The sequence below is a fragment of the Seriola dumerili genome, unplaced genomic scaffold (assembly GCF_002260705.1).
Source record: "Seriola dumerili isolate Sdu_G_001 unplaced genomic scaffold, Sdu_1.0 BDQW01000016.1, whole genome shotgun sequence".
Classification (NCBI taxonomy): Eukaryota; Metazoa; Chordata; class Actinopteri; order Carangiformes; family Carangidae; genus Seriola; species Seriola dumerili.
Window position 1 is genome coordinate 1,402,996 of NW_019174271.1, and position 23,783 is coordinate 1,426,778.

At 43.0% G+C, this 23,783-nt stretch overlaps 1 protein-coding gene across 1 annotated transcript in view; it reads left to right on the forward strand.

Moving 5' to 3' along the window:
- Nucleotides 1-23,783, forward strand: part of adgrb1 (adhesion G protein-coupled receptor B1) — a 116,462-nt gene that overhangs the window by 24,514 nt on the left and 68,165 nt on the right. The window contains exons 2-12 of the mRNA XM_022750937.1: nt 8,749-8,907; nt 9,607-9,711; nt 11,854-12,018; nt 12,389-12,553; nt 15,069-15,233; nt 16,879-17,043; nt 17,181-17,282; nt 17,381-17,487; nt 18,862-19,056; nt 20,848-20,916; nt 22,453-22,561. Of these exons, the coding sequence (XP_022606658.1) occupies nt 8,749-8,907; nt 9,607-9,711; nt 11,854-12,018; nt 12,389-12,553; nt 15,069-15,233; nt 16,879-17,043; nt 17,181-17,282; nt 17,381-17,487; nt 18,862-19,056; nt 20,848-20,916; nt 22,453-22,561 (1,506 nt within the window). The remainder of the gene's footprint in view (nt 1-8,748; nt 8,908-9,606; nt 9,712-11,853; nt 12,019-12,388; nt 12,554-15,068; nt 15,234-16,878; nt 17,044-17,180; nt 17,283-17,380; nt 17,488-18,861; nt 19,057-20,847; nt 20,917-22,452; nt 22,562-23,783) is intronic.

The window sequence follows — 23,783 nt, forward strand, 5'->3', positions numbered from 1 at the left end:
AATGGATTAATCATTGAACTCATTGGTCAAGTGAAGGTATGTTTGGACAGTTTTATGATTTACACGTTTTGATGTCACTATGTAGGATGTTTTTACTGTTTTTTAATGTTAAAAAAATCATGATCAGATTGATTGACTGAAAATAATATTTAGTCCATGATTCCAGCAGATCATTTGAATTTGTCTGACCAGAGAAGTGACTCAGTGAAACCTGCAGTGAGAGCTGAGCTGCCTGGTCCTGTCTGAGGGAGCATTAACCCACCTCAAACAATCTCAGCTTTCATTGGAGAGATTTAATGTCCCATGATGCTCTAAACACAGTTTCACAAGCTTCCTCCTCCTGTCAGGAATAAGAGAAGTGGAGGAAACACGGCGAGAACTGTGAAGTGATTCCTGGAGCTTTTCCACTTATTGTTAGAGGAGGAGAAGAAACAGGCGAACAGGGCTCTGGACTGGATGTGAACCAAGACATTTTACTGAGGGGTAGTTTGACACAGCTTGGGCTTATTTTCATAATTGCTATTGGTAATAATAACATTGTGCCCAAGCCCCTGAACAATTTCATTTTAACCAGCAAGAGAAAGAGAAAGAGTTAGACATCAGACAGGTTTTAAACAAGCCTCCAGACAAATACACGACAGCGAAGGCTGACGTTGGTTGTTACAGACACTCACGCTCACATTAGGCTTCACCTCCACATAAAGAGATCAGGTTTTCGAAGTGTGAGACTGTGGACCCCCCTCAGAAAAAACTAACCCACCTTAATTGACTTGCTTTGTTTTGCCCAATTTCTGGACACCTGTGGGCTCATGATTATGTTGAGCTAAGACAGACTAATACTGCTGTTTGACATGAAAATAAAAACGGTCAGTCCTGATTCTTTTATTAGTTTCTAACTCTGAGAAAGTGGAAAAAACCGACAACAACCATCAACCCTCTGATACGACCCAGAGGAGTGTCTCCTGACACAGCGCCCCCTATGGCGCCATGAATACCAGACCTTGGTTGTCGTGGTTACCATAATAAACATGCAGACTGTACAGACAGTGGTGTACCTACCTGCATCGCTATGGTTACTATAATAAGGGTCATGGCTTGGTTAGGTTTAGGAAAAGATGGTGATTTGGGTTAAAACAATTACTCTCTCAACATTAGACGATCTGTTGTCATGGTTACAATAACAACAATGAACGGTCATGGATAATAGAAACAACATGTGAATGGAACACTGCTCTCCTGTGTCATATTCATCCATCCACCACAACCTCCTCCTGACACTTTATACTACGTCACCGCACTTTTCCCTTTGCTGCTGTCATAGTTACTACAACCACTAGATATCGCCTAGCAACAAAACCTAACTATGATGTCATAAAAACCTGCTGCACAGACGACCTGTGGGCTCCACGGTACTATTCCCCAGAACGACTGAATCTCTGATTTGTTTCCGTTTGATCACTGATGTAATAAGTTGTAATATTTTTTCCTTGTTTCCTTCTGTTTGAGTGATCGCACCACTAACCACATTACTGAGCTTCATTTAAAACTAAACGGTGTTCTTACATTTTCACATCTTCAGTAGGAACCAGTGCACGGGAGGCTGAGAACCACGGTTGGAAAATCTAGGACATTGTTGGTTTTGGTGTTTTTTGAAAATCATCTACAATTTAAAAACTGGTGCTGGTTTAAGAAACATTAGACAACAATTAGTTCAGACCAAGAAATCTGATTGGACGAGTCATTCCATGAGTGCTGATATAGAGTACAACAGCACTGGGACTTTTAACTACGCTTTACAGGTGTTCTATTAACCGCTAATCAGCGTCACATTAACGGTCGTTATGTCTCTTAGATTGTAACAAACAAAGATGAAAATATTTCCAGAAATAACATTTGAATTAAATGATGTCTAGTCGTCAGAGGATGAAGGAAGAAGCCTGGATACTTCAGCGCACACCTGAGGTAACGAGTAGACAAAGTAGCTAGCTAGTGTGCACTGTGTAGGTCAGGAAAATGTTTATGTGTTGCTTCCTGACAGCCCAGTACGAGTCCAGCTGCCGAACTATTTGTGTTGCTGAAACCAAATAAATGATGAAATTAACAAACAAGTCATAATCTGTTGTTGCTTATTTAACTGGCGTTAAATGGCGCTTGTAGAACTGTTGTGTAAAAGTAATGTCACACTGAGGGAATGATGCTATTGAATATCAGCACTGCTGTGATTCAGTCATAGTCCTGCGGCCTCGTACTGAAGACAATCACAAAGTACATCGCTCCCTCTCAAGTGATGTTGCTTAAACAGCATGAAATGAACTCTTCCAGTGATCTAAAGGTGAAACAGGAAACCAGGTGTAACAGAGGATGAGGTACATCCAGAGACAGAGCAGAGGCAGGTTAAGTCCTGAATGTCAGGAACGACCTGGCAGGGGAGCTGATTGGGTGCTGGGTGCTCTGTGGCAAGTTCACCCACAGGTTAAGCTTCCCTCCCCGGGAAGAGGCTGATCGATGGGTGCAGTTGTTGTGTTGAGGTGACTTCTGTTTCTTTTAAATGTAGAAAACATAACAGAAGCTGCAGGGAAACATCAGGCCTGTCGGAGACGCAGATATTTTATTGATGTATATTAATAGGTATAATTCACATAATGTGTGTTATAGTATGTAAATGAGCAGTGTGTTTCTCACTGCTGCTGAATATCAGCCTGATGAATTCAGCTGCATATTTTCTCCAAGAAAATTTTTATCTCGGTGAGAATAAAAATAAATATAAAATAGATAACAAAGGTGCTTCTTCTTTCTCGAGGAACATGTCAGCAGTTTCATTGAAGTGATATTCCAACATTATGTTCACTGTGCCATAAGCTTGCATTTTCTCCCTCTTTTCATTTCCCCCTCTCTTCTTATCTGACCTCACATTTTTTTCTCCCTCTTTCTGCTCCTGTCTCCCTTCATCTCCCTCTGTCCTCCCCCCTCCCCCTCCTGCTCTCTCCTTTCACCGCATGTTATCTCCACCATGCAGTTGACTGCTTCTGTCCTCTGGGTGTCAGCACTTGCCTTATCCTTCATTCAGCCGTGCAGCTTTGTGTGAACCAGTCGCCCCATTTATGGCAGAGTCTCGCGTTTTCATGACGACGCTCGTCTTCTTCTTCTTTCTGTCTTTCTGTCTTTCTTAACGTCCGTCGTCCTCACCCTCCTCTCCTCTCCTTCTCCTCCCTCCGCCGGCTGCCTGCTTCTTGCCACAACAATTGTCAACTTCAACATCATACTTCACCCATCCTCTCTCCACACACACACACACACACACACACACACACACACACACACACACACACACACACACACATGTCAATCAATAATTCTGCAGTAACCCTATCTATAAGAGCACTGTGTGCATGCGTATGTGTGTGTGTGTGTGTGTGTGTGTGTGTGGTGGGGGGGTTAGTGGCAGCTATTGATGATTTCAAAGCTCCAGTTCCTGGAGCTGTAATAGGAGATGCCCGACCACTCATCCCACTGCTCCAAATAGGAGGCAAAGGTGACTTTCAGGAAGTTCATTATGGACACACACACACACATACGCATGCACACACACACATACACACACTCACACACACACACATTTCATGATACACATGCATGCACCCGGTGAACTGCTGAGCGCTCAGAATAATTGAGGGGATTGTGTGTGTTTTAGAGAAAGTGAAGGTCGGAGTGAGGCAGGGGATTCTGGGAGGTGAAGGAGGCAGAATGAGTCTGAGGATTACTGAGGTGACTTGGACTCTGCAGCTGCTCCTGCTACCAGGGCTGTTCTGACAAAAGGCCCCCCTGAATTACTGAGCACATAATAAAATGTCCTTGCAGAGGCAGAAAGACAACACTGTTACACTCCTCCCTCTGATTATTGGGCAGGAAAGGGGGAAAAAAGTTCCTCGTCTTGTCGTTTTGCCTTTTATTTTCCCTGTAGAAGAATGAATCTTATCTGTAAACGGAGCCTCCCCCCTCTCTTTCTATCGCCTTGCCAAAGCCTTCATTTGACACAAGGAGCTTCTGTCCTTTGCTCCAAACTGCAGTTAATCTTCCTCTGTATTCATAAAGCATGTTTGTTCACAATAAACCCTGAATGATTCAGGATAGTGGCTGAAGGTCACTCTGCTTCACTTCAGTCCCAAAGCACAGGATCTGCAGAGAGGTTCACAGTGGATCAGCTGCTCTGTATGAAGGGAGGCTAATCACTGGGTTCATCATCGCCTTGTACACGTTCATTTAATCACCTGTTGGACTTTAAAATAATGATCATTTAATAAAGTCAATATTGAACTTCAGAGAGATCAGCAGTCACAAGACAGAAGACCCGATAAGTCCTGTAACAGGAGAACATTGGCTCACGAGGTAGAGCAGGTTGTCTGCTAAGTAGCAGGTCGGTGGCTCGAGTCCCAGCTCCTCCAGTCTGTAAGCGTCTTTGGGCAAGGTACTGAACCCCCGAATTACCCCCGAAGTATGTGTATGTTAGGAAAGCACAGCATGAGACTGTCCACAGGTCATCTGTGCAAGCAGGTTGTTATGACCCATAGTTACGTTTTGTTTCTAGGCGACATCTAGTGGTCGTAGGAGCGAAGGGAAAAGTGGTATAAACCGCAGGACACACCGCGCAGGTCGACTGTTCTTCCTCTCTCCTTCATGATGTTTCCTTGTCCTTGCTAACTTTATAAAAGACATCTTGCCGCAGGCTTTGGACATAAAATTTTGCACGTCACCGAATGACGGTGACAGCTCGTTGTCATGGTAATGCCATTACGCTTCTGGTTACTGGACTGGTGTAAAAACCGACAAAGGCAACTCTCTGTGGCCCTGTAGTCTGCAACATGACTGTGTCACATGGTGCAGCAGGAAATGGATCTGTATCTGAATGTTATGAAGGTGTTCAATAGAACAATCAATCAACAATCAGATACCAATGATTGATTCCTATCGAGCCTGTACACAAAGGAAACATTGTCCTTATGTTGACACTGGAGGTCATTAAAACTGCTAGTAAATGCTGTGGTCTGTCTGTCTTTAGGATTGGGAGATATTGAAGTCAACGTTTACTTTTATTGTTTCCTGTAATAAAAATGAGATATTAGAGGAATTGTTGCAGGAAAGTGTAGACTGTGTTGTTACTGTCATTTATCTGCCTGATGAATTTCACCTTTTCTTTTTCTGAATCCTCAGGCCTGTTTGAAAATGAAAAACAAACGTTTGATTAGAATAGTTTCAGTCCTTGAATGTTAATTATTTACAAAAGCATCCTAACCAATTATTACCGTTAGCAACACTGTATTTACAGCAGCAGTCCTTCACAGCCTCAGTCGAGTTGGACACAATCAAATATGATGTGCACACGTTGCTCCATGACATCACACATTACAGGGAGATATTACAACAAAGCAGGAAACAGACTATGGATCCTGAGGACAGGAGGACGATTTACAGCTGGAAAAGCTGCGTTCTTCCTAATATCATCAGCTCAGCTCGGCACAGGTTACACTTCAACACACCTGTACCTGACTGTAGTAAAATATGCACTTCATATCCAAACTGTGATATATATGAATCTTCTAAAAGGAATTTTATCACATATCAAAACACTACAGACACAGAGCCACCAGTAACTGACCAGGAGGCTGCAGAGATAACACACTGACCGGCCGCTCATCTCAGGAGCTGGGCAGCGAGCTGCTGATGTGACCACTGGTCTCACCCGGCAAGACGGTCCTCACATCTCTGAAAACGCCCCAGCAAATTTCCCAACAGACGTTATTTGGGTAAACTGACACAGATTTGACGTCTTAATGGAAAAAACATCAAAACTTAATGAAGGGACATAATAACAGTCTTTCCAGCTTCGAGCCTGGCTCAGAGTCCCAGCCGTTGTTACTATTTGGTGTGAAATGCATTCTGGGATACTTCTTTTATATTTCAGTTGTTTGTTTGTTTAATAATATATAATTATATTGTTTTATTTGTTTTTTTTAATAATATATAATTATATTATTGTATTCTATGTTTCTGGTATGACTGATGCAGCCACTAAACAGCAGTTCAAAGTTTTATTTGTCACATGATTTTTTGTTTTTTGATATTGTGAAAAAAACACGCTAACACGCTAAGTTAGCATCAGAGCTTCTGATATTTTTCCCCAAAGAATCATCTGGTTGCTGCTACAACACACAGTGAGCCAGCTGAGAAAGTCGTAAACCGCTAAATGCAGAACATAAGATTGTCTCTTTAATCCGATATCTGTGGAGTACATGTGTTGTCAGGTCAGGTACAGTGGGTAACACGTCAGAACTGGGACTTTTTACTCATCATTGGTGCAGCCGGCAACAACAACCAGAAGCTAAAAGGGGCTAGCCTAGTGTCAGTGAACTCCTCTCCACTGTGCACTTGCTCATCTCTGCCCTCACCACAAAGGAAACTGATTTGCGAGTAATTAAGAACGTGAGTGTCTGGATGTTGGCCAACTTCATGTACTATTCATGCAGATGAATACATATTGTCGATGCCTGTGGGGGCTGAGACACATCTTTCTGTGACATTAAACATTCATGAGCTTGCAGGACACAGAGAGAAAGACAGCTCTTTACCTGCTCCCCCCTCATATCAGCACACATCTTAATGGAGCGCATTAAATCAGAATGGCCAAACAGGGAATTTCACAATGACAGTGACATTCATCACACCTGTGTTAAAGGAAGAGTCTCCCCTCAGTTCCTCTCTCTCTGCTAGATACTATCAGCCTGTTGTTCCATGCAGGACTTTTTTTTGCACTGTTACACTGTTTATCTGTAAATACTGACAAACCAGTCTTTATATATGTGTGGATGTTTGGTCTAGTTTCTGGACATCAGGGCCTGATAGATGGCAGCTCTCTGCTCTGTATGGTGGTCACTATCCTCCTCTGCCCTAGATTTCTCCCTGCACCACTGATGTCCACATGTAGGAAAGTTAAGAAAGCTTAAAGCTTTGGGGGGGCTTGAGGGGAAGAGCAAGATGTGTGTGATTTATTTACATTCAGACCGCATTCAGGACCGCACATCTATTCAATGGCTTCCGTAGACATATACACGTAGATGCCACATTGGCCGCTGGGTCGTCCGTCAACATCCCCGTTACATTGGACCGTGCAAGACTGCCCGGTAAACAACTAGGAATAAATGGAGGAGCTGCAGTTTCTCTGGATAAAAATCTCTGTAACGTTTATATTTCTCAACTGATATCAATGAGTCCTTTATATAGTCGAGGTTTAAGATCTGTGTGGAGTAAAAATAAAAGTTTTGTCTCCAGTTACTTAGAATCATGATAGTTCAGGCTGTAATCACTGTTCTCTATAAGGAGGAGTGAGTATCAACGTTAGGTTTACATGAACTGAGTAACTTACTGAAAATAACTCATTGTCATAACGAATAGTTAAAACTCATGTTACTGTATTTACTAAATTAAACTAATATTTATACTACATTTACTATTTACTATTACTACTCTGATTTTATGCTGTTACTATAATATTATAAAATATTCAAGTTACACCTCATTGTATTTAGGATTTTTAAAAAAAAATTTTTTTTTTTTTTAAGGATATTATGTAAAAATGTTATCCTGCTTTAACATCTGAATTTCCCCTCTGGGATCAATTAAGTTGCATCTCATTATTTCACTGATAAATTATAGAAAGCAGACTGACTGCAATAGTGTCTCACTATCTCATTTATTTTACTCACCGGTTTACTCAACAGTTTCCTTATGACAGTGACTTTTCTATTTTCCATCAGGTCAGTAATTCAGTTCATGTAAACCTGACGTTGATACTCACTCCTACTTTATACTACAGTATAAAACTATCACTACAGACCAAACTTTTATTTTTACTCCATGTAGATGAACCTTGAATATAAAAATGACTCGAAACCGGTTGAGAAATATAAACGTTATAGAAAAACTGCAGCTCCTCTGTTCACTTGTGTTTGTTCACAGGGCAGTCTTGCACGGCCCGACTTGGCGGCGACGTTGAGTAAGATCCAGTTGCATTTATGAGACCGCATACCTGGCTTACACACGTTCACCTGGAACTTATGAATTGCAGGTACGTCTGCTTCTCTCTGTCGTCGTTTCTTCACATTGTCCGGAATGGGTTAAAGTTAACTTTAGCAGAAGTCCGCTGGAACAAGCGCTAACGTTAGCTAACACAGGTCAGCTAGCTAACCTGTGCTTTAAAACCTGCCCATCTCCTCCTGCACTGTCTGTGCGGGGGTGTGATGCTGAGTATTGACCATTAGCGCGTAGATGAGACGTCTTGCATCAGCAGTAACACTAACAACAAAAGACATCACAGGGCGGGAGACCTCGGGTTAGTTAACTGTATTAGGTAAGGTTAGCAGACGGAGCTTAACTTCAACGAGGACCACAGATGAGAGAAGCAGACTGACCTTCTTAGTAGTGACAGCATAAGACAAAAAATATCAAAATTAAATATAATAAGATTTTTTATTATAGTAATGCCAGTGTTATTTTAGTGGAACCTTGTTTCAATGCCATTGTTTTCTTTTTCAGTTCAGGTTTTGTTTTCAATGCCAAACTTTAATGTCAATGTTCCACTTCATAATAATGTTATTTTTCTTAGTTGCTGAAAAATGAATTTAAATTATTCAGTGTTCTGATCAAGGCTTGACAATAATGCAGCGTTTTCTAAATGACTGCTGTGTGTCTCTGTAGGTGGCTGGAGTGTGTGGGGTCAGTGGGCGCAGTGCAGCAGTGAATGCGGAGGCGGGATTCAGACCCGGACCAGGACCTGCCAGTCACCTCCGGAGGAGTCGTACCTGTGTGAGGGTGTGCTGGAGGAGGGCCGACCATGCAACTCACAGCCCTGCACCGGTGAGCTGCTCTTTCTCTGTGTGTTTTTGTATACATCCATTTGTGTCAGGGAGTGCCCTTCTGATGCTTTGTGGGAGTGTGAGGTGTGTGTGTGTGTGTGTGTGTTTACAGCTCTCTTTCTTTACCTTTCCTTTCTTACATGTGGTTCATCTGCTTGTGTCACCATCCTCTATAAGTCAGTGTTTTGACTTAAGGAGTGCATGTTGGAAAGGGGACTTTGATCGATGACAAATAACAAAGACATGGTCAGGAGACCATGCATGTCAAAAATCATTACACCCACAAATGGCTAAAGGGACACAGAAAATCAACGTGAGCACTTTTATGTAGAAGCTGTTACCAGGAGGCGTTAGCTTCAGGATAAATCTACGTTTCCACGTGTCGCTCACACAAACAGCTCCAACAGCAGATTGTAATTAGGGTTTTTTTTTTCAGTCAGTCATGCCATCTGAGGCGTTTTACTCTCAAATAAACATCATCATTACTACATCAGCTCAAAACACCCAATAAGAACCATATTTACAGCACATCACACACCGACAGCACCACAGAAGTCCCAAGTTTGGCTGATGCTGTTTTGGGTGACCAATCACGTCACGGTTGTGTCCCAAATATAAGCCATTAATGAAGGAGCTCTGGTTGCTAACCCCAAACCCCACTCCCCCCACCCCCTCCGACCTTGCCTCACCCCCCCTTTAGGCAAAGGTCGCCATCTCTCTCGCAGCCAATCGCTTCGCTCGGTGGACAGCCGCAAGCGTGATGACGTAGACAAGCCCCGCAGCGGACAGCAGAGCCCTCAGACAGGTAAGACAACAGGACGCAGAGGGATCCCATGCATCAGTCACAGTAGCAGCTTGGGTGACCACCACACACGCACAAACAGAGACACAGCACTCACCTTTAAAACACACACATCTATCAAAATCTCCCAAAGTAGTGCCTCGTCCACAGTGGACTGATTCCAACATGGACCCTGACTGAACATAGTGGAATTGTATTTTTATGTGAGGTCATAACAGGACACTGAGCCCTGTTGGTAAAACACTCAATCAGACGGAGTCCTCCCTCTCTGTTAAACAGATACTCCACCCAGAATCAGTGGTAGCAGACCCTCAACCCTCTGCAGGCCCACAGAAACACGTTCAACAATTATTCAAGGCTTTGTTTTTCCAAGAGTAAGATACCAGTCTTATGTCTGTGTGATAAGTATGGAGCTAGATTAGCCTAGCTTAGTAGTAATGACTAGAAGTAGGGAGAAACAGCTAACCTGGCTCTGTCCAAACATACATCTACCAATATGTCTAAAGCTCAGTGATGAACATGTCGTATCTGAAACAATGAGCCTTAGACTTCTCCTGACCTCTGCTGCTAAATATAGTTTTATCAGAGGATGATGAACATGACAACCTCACGGAGAGAACAAGATCCAGAGAGTCACTGCACCAACAAATAGTAGACTGTAAATAAAGATGGACGTCGCCTCTCTGATGTCACCCACAGGCTTCTGGAGCTCAGAGTGAGCTGCTTTACTGCCGCCATCTTGGCAGTGTATGACTCCTCCCCTAACTACCAACTAATCCAAAAATATTCAAAGAGGAGGCGTGTGTGTGGGGCAGAGACTTTGGTGTATACACTCGCCCACCTGTCACTCAAAGAGGCCACGCCCTCAATTCTCCATAACTTTAGTCCTTAATAAAATGTAAACTGGTGAGTTATATAAACAGTTGTCATGAAGGAGGAAATTAGTTCTGGAGACCAAAACTGTTTTTGTACCAGGCTGTAAACATGTTTATTTCTGCTGTAAAGTTGGACATTTTAACATGGGATTCTATGGGGATTGACTCACTGTTGGAGCCAGACTCTAGTGGTCATTAGAGGAACAGCAGGTTTTGGTTCTTTAGTGTTAGGGCTTCATGTTTCAGTCTGGCGGTTGAAACTTGGATGCAACACGTAACTCCCCCACAAACTACAAATTGTGGTATTTACTTTTTTTTCTAAGTACAGATTAAAAAAATAAGATACATGTAGGGAGGTGCAATGTTTTAACTTGAAGAAAGCCAGGAGACATGTTTCCTCCTGTAATGCTGAGCTAGCTAGGCTAATCACCGCCTGGCTGCAGCTCCGTACTAAATGCACAAACAGAAGAGTGGCATTGATCTGCTCATCTCACTCTTGGAGAGACAATACGTGTATTGTCCAAAATGTTGAACTCTTTCGTTATAAGGTAATGAGAAACACGTGGTTACGAGGCTGCGATCAGCTTGAATTTGTGTCAGTTTCAAGTCGACAGGGGATGAAGGTTTGATACGACAAAGAAAGACTTTGGGTGAAGTATCGCTTTGATTTGCTAATCAATTCCTCACCTCCTCTTTAGTTTTCTGCCTTTTTTCTTCCGACTGCCTTTGTTCCCTGATTGGTCAATTTACTTGGTAGTCATGACTGACATATCCTAAGCCAGTGGCATTCACTTCCCCTGGAAGTCAATGTAGAGGATATGGCATCAGAGCCCCACAGATGGAGAACAGAAGCTGGGGTCCATTTCAGGGGCCGCCGCCTTTGAAGGACGGTGAAGGAGTGTGACGTTGGACAGAACATTAAAGGGCTGGGACTGTGAGGCTTTAACAATGGTTTGAAAAACTGAAAACCATCAAGGAGCATGAGTTATGTCTGCAAAAGAAGGCCTCATTAATCAGCCACGTTCATTAATCAGCCAGCCTGTGAATGAGACAGCGTCATCTACCTGTCAGGAAATATTAGGCCTCTGAAGGAGGCAGCCCCTAAAATGTGGCACAGCTCAAATCCTTCCTTTATCACACCACAACCCCTCCTGTTTTGGCCACAGAGGCTGCATCCTGCATGGTAATTAGTTATGGCCCTCTCCTTTCCTTTTCCTCCTCTTTCTCCCCCCTGTCCACCCATCCTTTCCCACCCCTTCCTCCCCAGTAGACTCAGCTTCAGGTGAGGAGTGGTCAGCGTGGAGTGTGTGTTCTGCCACGTGTGGGGAGGGCTGGCAGAGTCGCACTCGCTTCTGTGTGTCCTCCTCCTACAGCACCCAGTGTAGTGGGCCACTGCGAGAGCAGAGACCTTGCAACAACTCTGCTGTTTGTCCAGGTAAGCCCCCCCCCCCCAGTCCCTCTGTAGTGCCACCACCATGCGCTCGCTCAGCCCTCTCCTGGACCCCTACCTCACCCAGACAAGACCCACCTGACTCCCTTCCTCAGGCCCATGGTGATGATTTCTACCCCCACCCTCCAGGAAAGGCTCTGCCTGCAGTTAGAGTCACCCCCACTATAATGACAGAGACTTCATGATGACTTCAGGCTCTGCTACACCCAGACAGGAAGGGAGACTCCTCAGCTTAGGGAACAGTATCACCACAGAACAGAGGGTCAATCCAAACAGCAGAGGAACTGATACTGAGTGTGTTGTTCAGTGTGTTCAGGTCTGTCTATAAATCACACCCTAGCTGCTTTGATTGCAGTGCACGGTGCGTGGGATGAGTGGTCGCCGTGGAGTTTGTGTTCGTCCACCTGCGGCCGAGGTTACAGGTCCCGAACGCGAACCTGCACCCCCCCTCAGTTCGGGGGAGATCCCTGTGACGGCCCAGAGAAACAGACCAAGTTCTGCAACATAGCTGTGTGTCCAGGTGAGGAACACACCGAGCATCAAGATTCACAGTCAGTCAGAGCATGTACAGTAACAAGCAGCAACGGAGTCAGTGTGCTTCAACAGATCCAATAACAGCTTCTCTTTGTACTGGTGGTGTTCTGACAATCACACCTGGGACCAGGTGTGTAAATGATGCGTACACACAAAAACCAATGTGACGCTATCTCCCGCTCATATATTAGTATTTATAAACGCAGAATGTTTCACCCCACACATTCCTTTGACCATGTGAACACACAGTTTCACAAAGTGATCCAAGTTACTGCGAAGTGACAATACAAAATAAAAGAGACACGTTTGTTTATTGTTCATTTTAAATTTACAAACTAAACAGAACATTCAAACGATCATTACCCCAATATTACAAAAAGGTCATGGTAAAATTTGAAATAAAACTTAAATATAACTTTAAATATTGAGATATATATATAGGTTGAAGTGGTTATAGACAAGATTCAAAATAATGTATACTGTATATACATATACATATATATATGCACACACACACACACACACACACACACACACACACACACACACACACATAAAACATTTAAAAGTAAATGAAACCAAGACATGTAATTTACCATAAAATAAAGTAACCAACTTCATGAAGCTTCATTCATTTTCATCATTATAAGTTTTACATTTCATAAAAAAGAAATAATTGTGTTTATGTTTAATGTCCTTATTATTTATTGTAAGTTCTTGTGTAAACTGTTTGATTCTATTTAATATTGACCAATCACAGTGTTAGAGCCTGTGTGGAGCCTCATTAAGACTCTATAGTCCCAATTAATGAAGCTCAGAGTAAAACAGGACTTTACATTAGAGTGATTGTACTAAAGTAAACTGATGATATTTTTACTTCAGTTTCACAGTCAGCGAAACTGTTCTTCCTCCTCGTCTTTCTTCTCTGTGTCTGATCACTCGTGGCACAGACAGTGTTTTTAGACAAACTGGTTGATTAAGGTCTTCATCCATTTATGAATAATTGTGGGAGTGGAAACGAGGCTCGTTCACAATGAGTGCGATTTATAAAGTGGAACCATATGAACGCAGGGCTTTATGTTTTATTTACACATTTCAATTGCAGATTCAATTGAAAAACTGTATCAGTGATTTTCATGTTACAATCCACAACTACAATAACAACAATAACCAAGAAGCTCCAGTCTGAAAAACATCCATATAACTGTGTAACTACAGGTTAGCTCAGAGAGAGGTCAGAGGTCAGACTGGACAGTGCAGCAGTAAATGCAGCAGCAGACCTGTTGTAGTAGTTTCTTCTTCTCTTCACTGGATGTTTCTGTGATACAATCCTATAGATCTGAGCTGAGGTGACGCCAGAGCAGGAAACAAAGCTATACAACATTATCCTGCTAAATAAAATCAGACACACTTCCTGTTGTTTTTTGCCTACTGTTTATAATGTAAAACTTGACTGGGGTTTATACTGGGAACTGTACTGGGAGCTGTACTGGGAGAGCTGTGGTCTTGAACCCACTCATTTTGGATTGTTCTGGATTTTTCTTCTCTCTGAGCTTTTCAACCAGAACTTTGCGTTTTCTAACTTTGTTGCTCATGTAAAGTAAGTCAGTGACAGTCCACTGCTGCCTCAGTGTTCAAACTGTGACAAAGATACCAGCACATGAACAGTAAGTGTGTGGGTGGAGCTGTGCGACCCAACAGGAAGTAGTCAGATGGTTAGGAGACCATGATGGCTGTGCAGCCAGCTCCACACAGACACATCTATGTCTCTCTAATGAAAAAAAATCAGATATCATGTAAAATATTGCATATGGCAGGAAAAATTGCAATATTAGTGATATTCGATATTATTGAATATTGGCCCAAGCCTAACAGAGACGTCAACATGTTTGTCTCTGCTGATGGTGGTGTTGTCCACACTGATCAGATCCAGGCTCCAACATGTTCGGATGGATCTGACATGTTTCCAATCACTGCCACTCACCAACTGTTTCAGTTACTAGTTGAACAGTTCGCTTAACAGTTAGTCTAATAGTTTAACAGTTAGTCCAACACGTTAGCCCCGTCCCCCCCCCCGCTGCACAGTGCTCCTGTGCAGGACGTTACCTGCTGACAAACACAATAAAACCTGTCTGTGTAGAATAAACACACCTGTGACTGTGTCTCACTCAGTGATGTACCTGTATAACGTTGAGTGTGGTTTTCTGCTATAAACACTTTCGTATCATCTGGTCTGTTTGAAGAACAATGACCCTTGAAGCTTATACATTTACAGTATGTTAGAGTGTTTTGTAATGTACGTCCTCATGTGTCTGATGACGTCATAGTCACTGATTTATTACAGAAACACAAGTAACATGAGAAGATTTGATTCGATCATCCACATTTATTATTCATGAATGTCTTTGTATTAGTATATTACCCATAATCCACCGCACTAACTGACACACCTTCCGTTCTGTGCTGTGTCCCTGCTTGTTGTTGACCCCTGCTGTCCTCAGTGGACGGGGTGTGGAACGAGTGGTCCAGCTGGAGCTCCTGCTCGGCCTCCTGCTCTAATGGGACCATGCAGAGAACCAGGGAGTGTAACGGCCCCTCGTACGGAGGCTCCGAGTGCAGGGGGGAGTGGCTGGAGACCGTCGACTGCTTCCTCGGCGAGTGTCCAGGTATGACAAGGAAAACCAGGAGCTGTGTTTGTGGTGTAATGAAGTTGATCTAACCAGGCAAAGCGAAGCAATCTGGATCTGCAAAAAATTACAGCTCAATATTTTGTTTTCGTACCATGCATATCTAATAACATGAAACAAAGTCACAGTATGTACAGTGTTACAAAGCTGCTAAGATACGGGGTGGAGATCATTACAGGAATATAACCCCCGCATTCATTCATGCCCCACCCTACTGTGTTTCACTTGTGTCCAATCATCTCTGTGTCTTTCTCTCAGTCCTCATCAGTTCTCCTGCTGTGCTCCTGTTGAGCTTCCCTCGTGCCTCTTAGGGTTTCTGTTCCTGTGTTTTGCTGAGTTCTGCTTCACCAGTGTGTGACTCACTTTTTTATTGTTTAAAGACCTTTTTTTCCCACCAACCCTCTTTTTGTGTTGTCTGCATTTGGGTCCTTCAAACGTGACATATTTGGCGTAACCAGTTCTTCAGTTGTGGAAGGTACTTGACAGGTAGATTGTGCAAAGCATCTTGAGAGAACTTTGGGAGTTTTTAATTATAAACATCGTCAGAACTGTGAATAAAGTATTACTATGATATGAGGAGAAACACTGATGTCTACAGGTATCTAATCAAAGACATCAGAGGTTTAGTTTTTATTTCTTCTCATGTTCTGAGGTGCAGTGATGAAGGAGAGAGTAAAAGCTTCATCACTGACATTAAAGAATCTGTAATCAGTTCAAATGAAACTAGTTATTTAGTGTTTGTTAGAAGCTCAATTTTGTGTTTTGACCTGATCCGGAGCAAGTTATGAGTTGTGCATCAGTTACCATGGTGATTTACCCAGGTAACAAGTGAACCGCCGTCGTTAAACCTGAAGTTACCTGCTTGTTAGCTGTTGCCTGCCACATCCGGCTTTGCAGTACAGACCTCTGGTGTAGGACCTTGTTAAACCCTGCAGGTGTCTAGGAATAAGAGAAGCAACAATTGCAGATGCGGGTCTATTGTTTAGTGAACCCTGAAGCGCCTAAAACGTTTAACACAGAGGTATAGGTGACAGTAATCAAATGCTGTTCATGATGCTGATGATCTAGCTGATAGTGACCTTTATATGTCAGATAAAACCCCGACCTGCAGAGCTGCTGCTTGTCCCTGATGGTGGTAAAGATTCAGGTGTAACTTTCCACTAGTTAATATTGTGGCTAAACGGCTCTCCTGTGTCCCCACTCTTCTTCTTCGTCTCCCCCTGTCTCAGGTCACCACAACTCCACGTTCACTACAGCTGGCACAGACTTTATTACATTACTCGTATTTTACTTACTAGTGTTTTCATGGTGATTTAAATTAATGAATGTGTTTCCTGCCTTCCAGACTGCCACCGCTTTCCATTAATTTCACAATGCTATGAATTATCAATGAAGTGCGTTAAACAAATTCCAACTCTGCAATTTATTTTAATGCTCTGGGGAAATAAATAGAAACCGACGGCATTTTCACAAAATCCAAAACAGCGCAGCGTGTTTGAAAAATGATCTGCAGTCATGTAAAGTAGACGTGATTTGTATTGTGTTTTTGTGTTTATTTGTATTGAATGGACAGAATATAAAACACTGATGTGGTGTGTGTGTGTATGAATGTGTGTGTTTTCAGTGGATGGTAAGTGGCAGCCATGGTCTTTGTGGTCGGGCTGCTCTAAAACCTGCGGAGGGGGGAGCCAGCAGAGAAACAGGATTTGTTATGGGCCCTTTTTTGGGGGGCAGCCTTGCCCTGGAGAGCGAGAGGAGGTCCGGCGATGTAATGAAAAGAGATGTCCAGGTCAGTGTGTGGAAACAGGTCACTGTGTCTGTAAAATGACATCAGGGACAGAAAACTATGCTGCTTCAGAAAGGGTGTTGACCCTGCTGTGACAGTGGTTTACATGCTACAGCACAGTGACACTCCTCTGTTCACAGAGCCTCATGAAATATGTGGCGAGGACAACTTCTCCAACGTTGTGTGGAAGATGACTCCAGCTGGGGACACGGCGGCCGTACGCTGTCCCCCCAATGCCATGGGTGAGCTCACACCACGTTTATACATAAACTTTACCATGCACAAGACTGGACTCACACTTTGCTGATACTAAGCCCTTACCGCATGTGTCTCCACACAGGGCTGATCCTGCGCCGCTGCACCCTGGATGAAGAGGGCATCGCCTACTGGGAGAATCCCACCTACATGAAATGCATTTCCAACGACTATCGCAGCATCCAGACTTTGGTGAGGATCAAGAGCTTTTTCTCCTGGTACAACCCTGAACTTTCTGTACAACTGAGCTGCAACAGCACAAGCTGATGGAACCACTGGATTATTATAAATAAATGTAGAATTATTATTATCATTATTATAATTATTATGATCTCTGGTTGTCCGTCATATGTCTGTCTCATTCTCGTGAATGTGATATCTCAGTAACAACTTGAGGGAACTTCTTAGAATTTGGCACAAACATTCATTTGGACTCAAGGATGAACTGATTAGAATGTGGTGGTCAAAGGTCAAAGGTCAAGGTCAGTGCGACTTTGTGAAACATGGTTTTGGCCTCAGGTGTGTTGGAAAGTGTCAGCCCACACTCTGCTCTCTGCTCAGCATCACAGTTTATTGATCATCCTAACCTTTCAGTCTCAGACCTTCGTCAGAAGTATTTTAAAAAATACTTGTGAGTGTGTGGGATGTTTTTTTTTTTCAAAACTGATAACAGAAGAAGAAGACGGATTGTTACAGCCTTATTCTGTAAATCAGAGTTCCCCAACCACAGAGCTGTGGATCGGCTCTGAGCCGCAGCATATTTTTGACTTTGTAAAATACGGTTTTGGCCTCTGGAATGTGATGATCTCTGGTTGTCCATCGTATGTGTGTCACATCCTCGTGAATTTGATATCTCAGAAACACTGTGAGTGAATATCTTCAAATTTGGCACAAACATTGATTTGGACTCAAAGATGAACTGATTAGATTTTGGTGGCCAAAGTTCAAAGGTCAAGGTCACGGTGACCTCACAAAACAGATTTTTGGCCATAACTCACAAAGTCATTCTTTGATTATGACCCAATTTAACTCAAATGTGCATAAGGACAAAATTAAGTGACGACATTTTATATCCAAAAGGTCAAAGGTCATCTTCACTGTGACATCATAATGTTTTGTAAAAACACTACTGGCCAGTATTCAACACTGTCACTCAGAAAGGAGAGACTGTGAGCATATTTACTTTAACTTGTCTGGCTGGAGGAGGAAACAACCATTCTAGTTACTACATTTATTAAAGGTGGTGGAGTCACCAGGAGGTCGGTGGGGTGGAAGGTGGGCGTACCAAGCGCACCAGAGTCTGGGGTTTGCGTACAGAGTCCAGGCAACAAATGTGTTTCAGTTAACGTTAAGGTTAGAAAAAGATGGTTTTGGTTAAATGTAAAATAGAAAAATAATTGATTGTGTCTTTTCAAATGTTGTGTCAAGGCACAGATTTAATATTATTGTACAAGATACAGTTTCACCTGCAGACCTCAGTGAAACAAGCAGGTAATGAAAAAAAAGGAGCTGCTGCCATGAACAGATGTTCTAAGCTAAGAGGAACCACTTGTCTGCCCCTGTTAGACTCGGGAACATTTGTCCAAAGCGCAGCGCGGCCTTGTGGGAGATGGTGTTTCAGAGGTGATGACCAAGCTGAAGGACACGTCCAGCGACGGGACCAGCTACAGCGGTGACCTGCTGGCCATCCTGGATGTACTGAAGAACATGACGGAGATCTTCAGGAGGGCGTACTACAGCCCCAGCAGTGTAGACATGAAGGTGAACTGATTGATGGATTTTCATGCTGTTTGAGGGTTTTTCTACAGTGAAGGTAAAGACTCTGATACGTGATCTTATTTTACAGCAAGAGTTGATCAAATTTAGCTCAGAAGCACAAAATATCAAAGTTCAGGTGTTGGTCTGAACTTATGATGGACAAGAAAACATACGACGGCATGAGTCTGATGCTAGTCTGTACTTTTTTTTTTTACTGTTAAAGGTTTTGTTTGTCTTGTGCACATGGATCCTACATTTCCCATATTGCAATTTGATAGCATCTTTGATTACACCTACTCTGAATGGTAAATATCCGTGTCAATCTTGGTGCTGTAGTTTTTAGGAGATGTTACTCAAACAGGAGGAAACACTGCATTTGTTGGGGACTATTTTCAGTTGTGGATGAACACAGTTGGTGCTGTAATGAGGGGTGTATATGGGACCAAATAAACCAAAGTCTACGTTCATGGTCGTAAAGGAGAAGTTCACCCAGTGCAGCAGTGTGGCTCACTGATGGGGTTTTAATCATTTATATCAAGCTTTGGATACCAGTGTTGTAGTCCAGTCACTAAAACTGGAGTCCGAGTTGAATCTCGAGTCCCCAGTGTTGAAATCCGAGTCCAAGTCTGAGCTGATGCACAAATTATCTTTCAAGTTCCTACAGATATGTTTAAAAAAATCCTCTGCTGTGATTAATATTCAGTTTAACATAGTTTCATCTCCTCTTACTTCCTGATTGTGCCCCGCCCTCCACCTGCTTGCTCCAGGTGGACAGGTGAAGGAGCAGAGAGTATCAAGATGGTTAGAGGAGGAAACATCAGAGAGACTCAGCCACATGTTTGAGCCTCAGTCAGACCCAGACTCAGAGGAGGAGTCTGAGACCAGAACCAGAGACTAGCAGACAGATCAGAGAGGTTAGCGTAGTTAGCATCTTTTATTTGTTTATGTTGTTTGTTAGCTTGTAACTGGCAGTGGCTGACACAGTGTTAGCGGTTGTGCTAATGCTAATGCTCTCTGTACTGACAAGGTTTCAGGTTTATCTAGCCCCACCCCCATCCCCACAAGTTGACAGGATTGGTTCCTGAGGTTTGTGATGTATGAAACCCTGGCTGTCTGAATCTACCTTTCATATAACAAGAAGATTTTCTCAATGAAGATATTCGCACATCCAAATGTCTCAGGTGTGTTGGAAAGTGTCAGCCCACACTCTGCTCTCTGCTCAGCATCACAGTTTATTGATCATCCTAACCTTTCAGTCTCAGACCTTCGTCAGAAGTATTTCAAAAAATACTTGTGAGTAGTGTGTGGGATGTTCTTTTTTTCAAGACTCATAACAGAAGAAGAAGACGGATTGTTACAGCCTTATTCTGTAAATCAGACTTCCCCGACCACAGAGCTGTGGATCGGCTCTGAGCCGCAGCGTATTTGCTATTAGGCTGCATTTTTTTTTTAAATCGGTAAAATACAACAACTGCCTGATAATTTACAGTTGCCATGATTGGAGTTGACGAGACAGATGTCACTGAACTTTACTGTAAGTGCAATAAAAAGTAAAAGGCCAATAAGAACTTTATTGAACAACCTGTTCAACAAACAACAAAGAGAAAAGAGATATTTACATCTGTTTTGTCCGATAACATGGCGCTGGTTAACATAATAGTGAACTGTTATGTCTGTGAGAAATGTGTCTTTCTGAAACCGGTCCATGGTGCAGAAAAGATTGTGGACTGCTGCTGTGAATACCAGAGGACCTGTGACGCTGATGATGTCAAACATTTTCTCTTCGTCCTGCAGAACTTTGTGCTGTCAGTCAGCAACCTGCTGATGGAGGAGAACAGGGAGAGATGGGAGGAGGCACAACTGGTTAGTATCACACCATCTTTCTTAAACAGGACTCGCACCCTCACCTGAACTATAATTACATCTTTTGTTGAACTCGGAGCTCAATAATAATAACAGTAAAGATGCTGGCAGCTGCAGAAGCGATGAGTTCGACACTGCGACAAAGACGCAGGTGGACAAACAGCCCACCTGCGTCTTTTCAGACCGACAGAGGTAGACGGGGCGGAGAGCTGCTGAAGGACAGAAATAGCTGTAGCTAATGAGCAACCAAGTCGACGCACACGCCCACTCATCCATCTGCTGCACTCATCCTCTCATGCTACTCCGTCTTTACATCCATTCAGCCGTTCATATCACTCTCAGCCTGCAGGCCTCAGAGTCAAATAAACCAAAGTGAATTATTATTAAAATGATTATTATTGTTATTAACCTTTGGCATCTCTTCAGCTGAAGTCAGTGTGATTAAAGACAGACTTCACATCACTGTGTAGTGTTTTATTTATTAAATGTGTCCCAGCTCCAGCAGCCAGAGGTGTCCTTTATTTCTGGAAGGTAAAATCAATAGTAAGTTGCGGTGACTTGAAAGTTGGGTTGGGGAATTTATCACGGTGGACACCATGTCTGCTTTTAATGTTAAGTTTGAAAATGAAAGGTGTTTTATCAAAGTGCCAAACCTTCAGTCTGGAGATCTGTTAGAGCCACAGATGGATCACCAGCCAGGTGAATCTGCCTCTGAGGGCCCAGAGCCACGGGGGTGTGTGGGGTGTGTGGGGTGTGGGGTGTGGGGACTCCTGCTTCTGTTGTAATTTAATGAATTTCACATTTGTTTGTTAGTACTCTAATACTAATACGCACATTATAAAGTGAAATGATGATTTTAAGGCCCAGATTTAAAATGTCGTCATCAGGCTTTTCTCTTATATTGTGCCACATAAAATTGTTCTTGATAAATCCACAGTGCAGGGAGATGAAATCTTTAACTCGAGCAAATACGGTTGTCACAGTTACAGTTTCATGATGTGGGGGTAATAATAATAATAATGATAATGATAATACAGAAATGATGAAGAAACTAAAAGCAGACATGATGCTTTTCTGCAAAGGTAAATCTAAAACACTTTGAAAACATTAAAGAACAATTTCACACCGTTTTATCTTGAACACCCCCCTTCACATATTATGAAATGCATTTAATGGGACATGGAAAGCAGCACTGTAAACAGGACAGGCAGTATCTGATATGTGTTCAAGGTCACATCACATTTTACACTGATTTTTTTATTTATTTTTTCTGTCATCCCTGAGTTTCATCATTTATCTCCATTTAAAACGACAGAGAACCTGTAGAGGACATCACGTGTACTCCTGCCCTCAAACTGAAGAGGAATGATGCTCAAAGAGCTGGCAGCATTAAACCATCACAGGATGGTGTGACAGTGTTTCTGTGTGAAAGACTTTGTGTGCGTCAAGTGTTTCTACGGCTGCTCAGAATATTCACCTCAGATCCATAATCCTTCCTCTGTGTCTTTCTTTCATGTGTCTGTGTTGTGTTCTCAGCTGGGGCCGAACATCAAAGAGCTGTTCCGTCTGGTCGAGGACTTTGTGGATGTCATCGGCCTGAGGATGAAAGACTTTCAAGACACGTATGAAGCCACTGATAACCTAGGTCAGTCTTATCTCCATCCTGGAGATCTCCACAGACATTTCTGCTTATCAAAAAGACTCTGTTATCTTCCTCTGAAGATTGATCTTCATAATACATGGGGGGGGGGGGGAAACCAATGTTACATCCAGCAGGAGTCATGTGTCCCAGCCTGACACCAAACCGTCACAGACTCATTTCCACAGTCAGAAACAAATCATCAAAGTTTTGCTCCCGTCATCTCGATGGTTTGGTGTCAGGTCTGAGCTTCTGTTTCCGTCTGGACGATCCGTTAAAATCATACATGTTGAATATTATTAACACACATACACAACACACACACACATTACACAACAAGCTACACACAATCAAACAAAAACAATAAACAATACGATACAATTACCTAGAAATGGGTACAGCTCTGGTTTGATAATAATATGAATAATGAAAATAATGATAATGATGGATTTCAAAGAGCGAAAATGTCCACCAGGAGCATGATGGGAAATAATCCTGAAGAAATCTAGTCGTAGTCTCACTAATAGTGACCCTCCCAGATCCCCAGTCTGAAAGAGACTGTAGAGAAATACAGTGAAGCCTTTGAAAGATGGTGCTGCCTAGTATTGCTAGTGTGACTGCTGTATTTATCTCTATATGATCCCTGCACATGTGTCAAGTCAAACTGGAGCTGGTCTGGGATCAGAGGAGGCTTTTGCGAAATATATCGGCTCCTTGGAGGTTGTAAACTGATGGCCGTCCTTTAACTAATGATGAACGTCTCTGTTTCTGCTCCCCAGTATTTACATGAAGAGAGTGGGCCATGGTAAATATGAATCCTCTCCAGGGTAGCAGGTCTTTAGATGCGTCTCATGTGATTCTAAATCCACATTCACAAACCACCTGCTGCCTACTTCCTGAGCCCGGCAGCTGTAAACGCTCTGTTTTCCTCAACCAGGGTAAAATGAAGCAGTGTAGTCATCAGAGAGGCTCCGCTGATGCCTGTGACCTCCAGATAAAAACCAGGCAGAGTTTGAGTCGAGTCAAGGGAGAGTATGTGGGAATTGAGGCTAGATGAGAGGTCCTGTTTATAGCGGTGCCACCGCGCTGTCTGGAGCCAAATAGCCGCCCACACTGGCAGCGTACCCCCCCTTGGGGTGGCTGACCTCCTCTCTCCTCCCACACCTCAAACATAAGCAAAGCCACACACAGGAATGCTCCCTCATCTGCCAACATATAGTTAGATCAG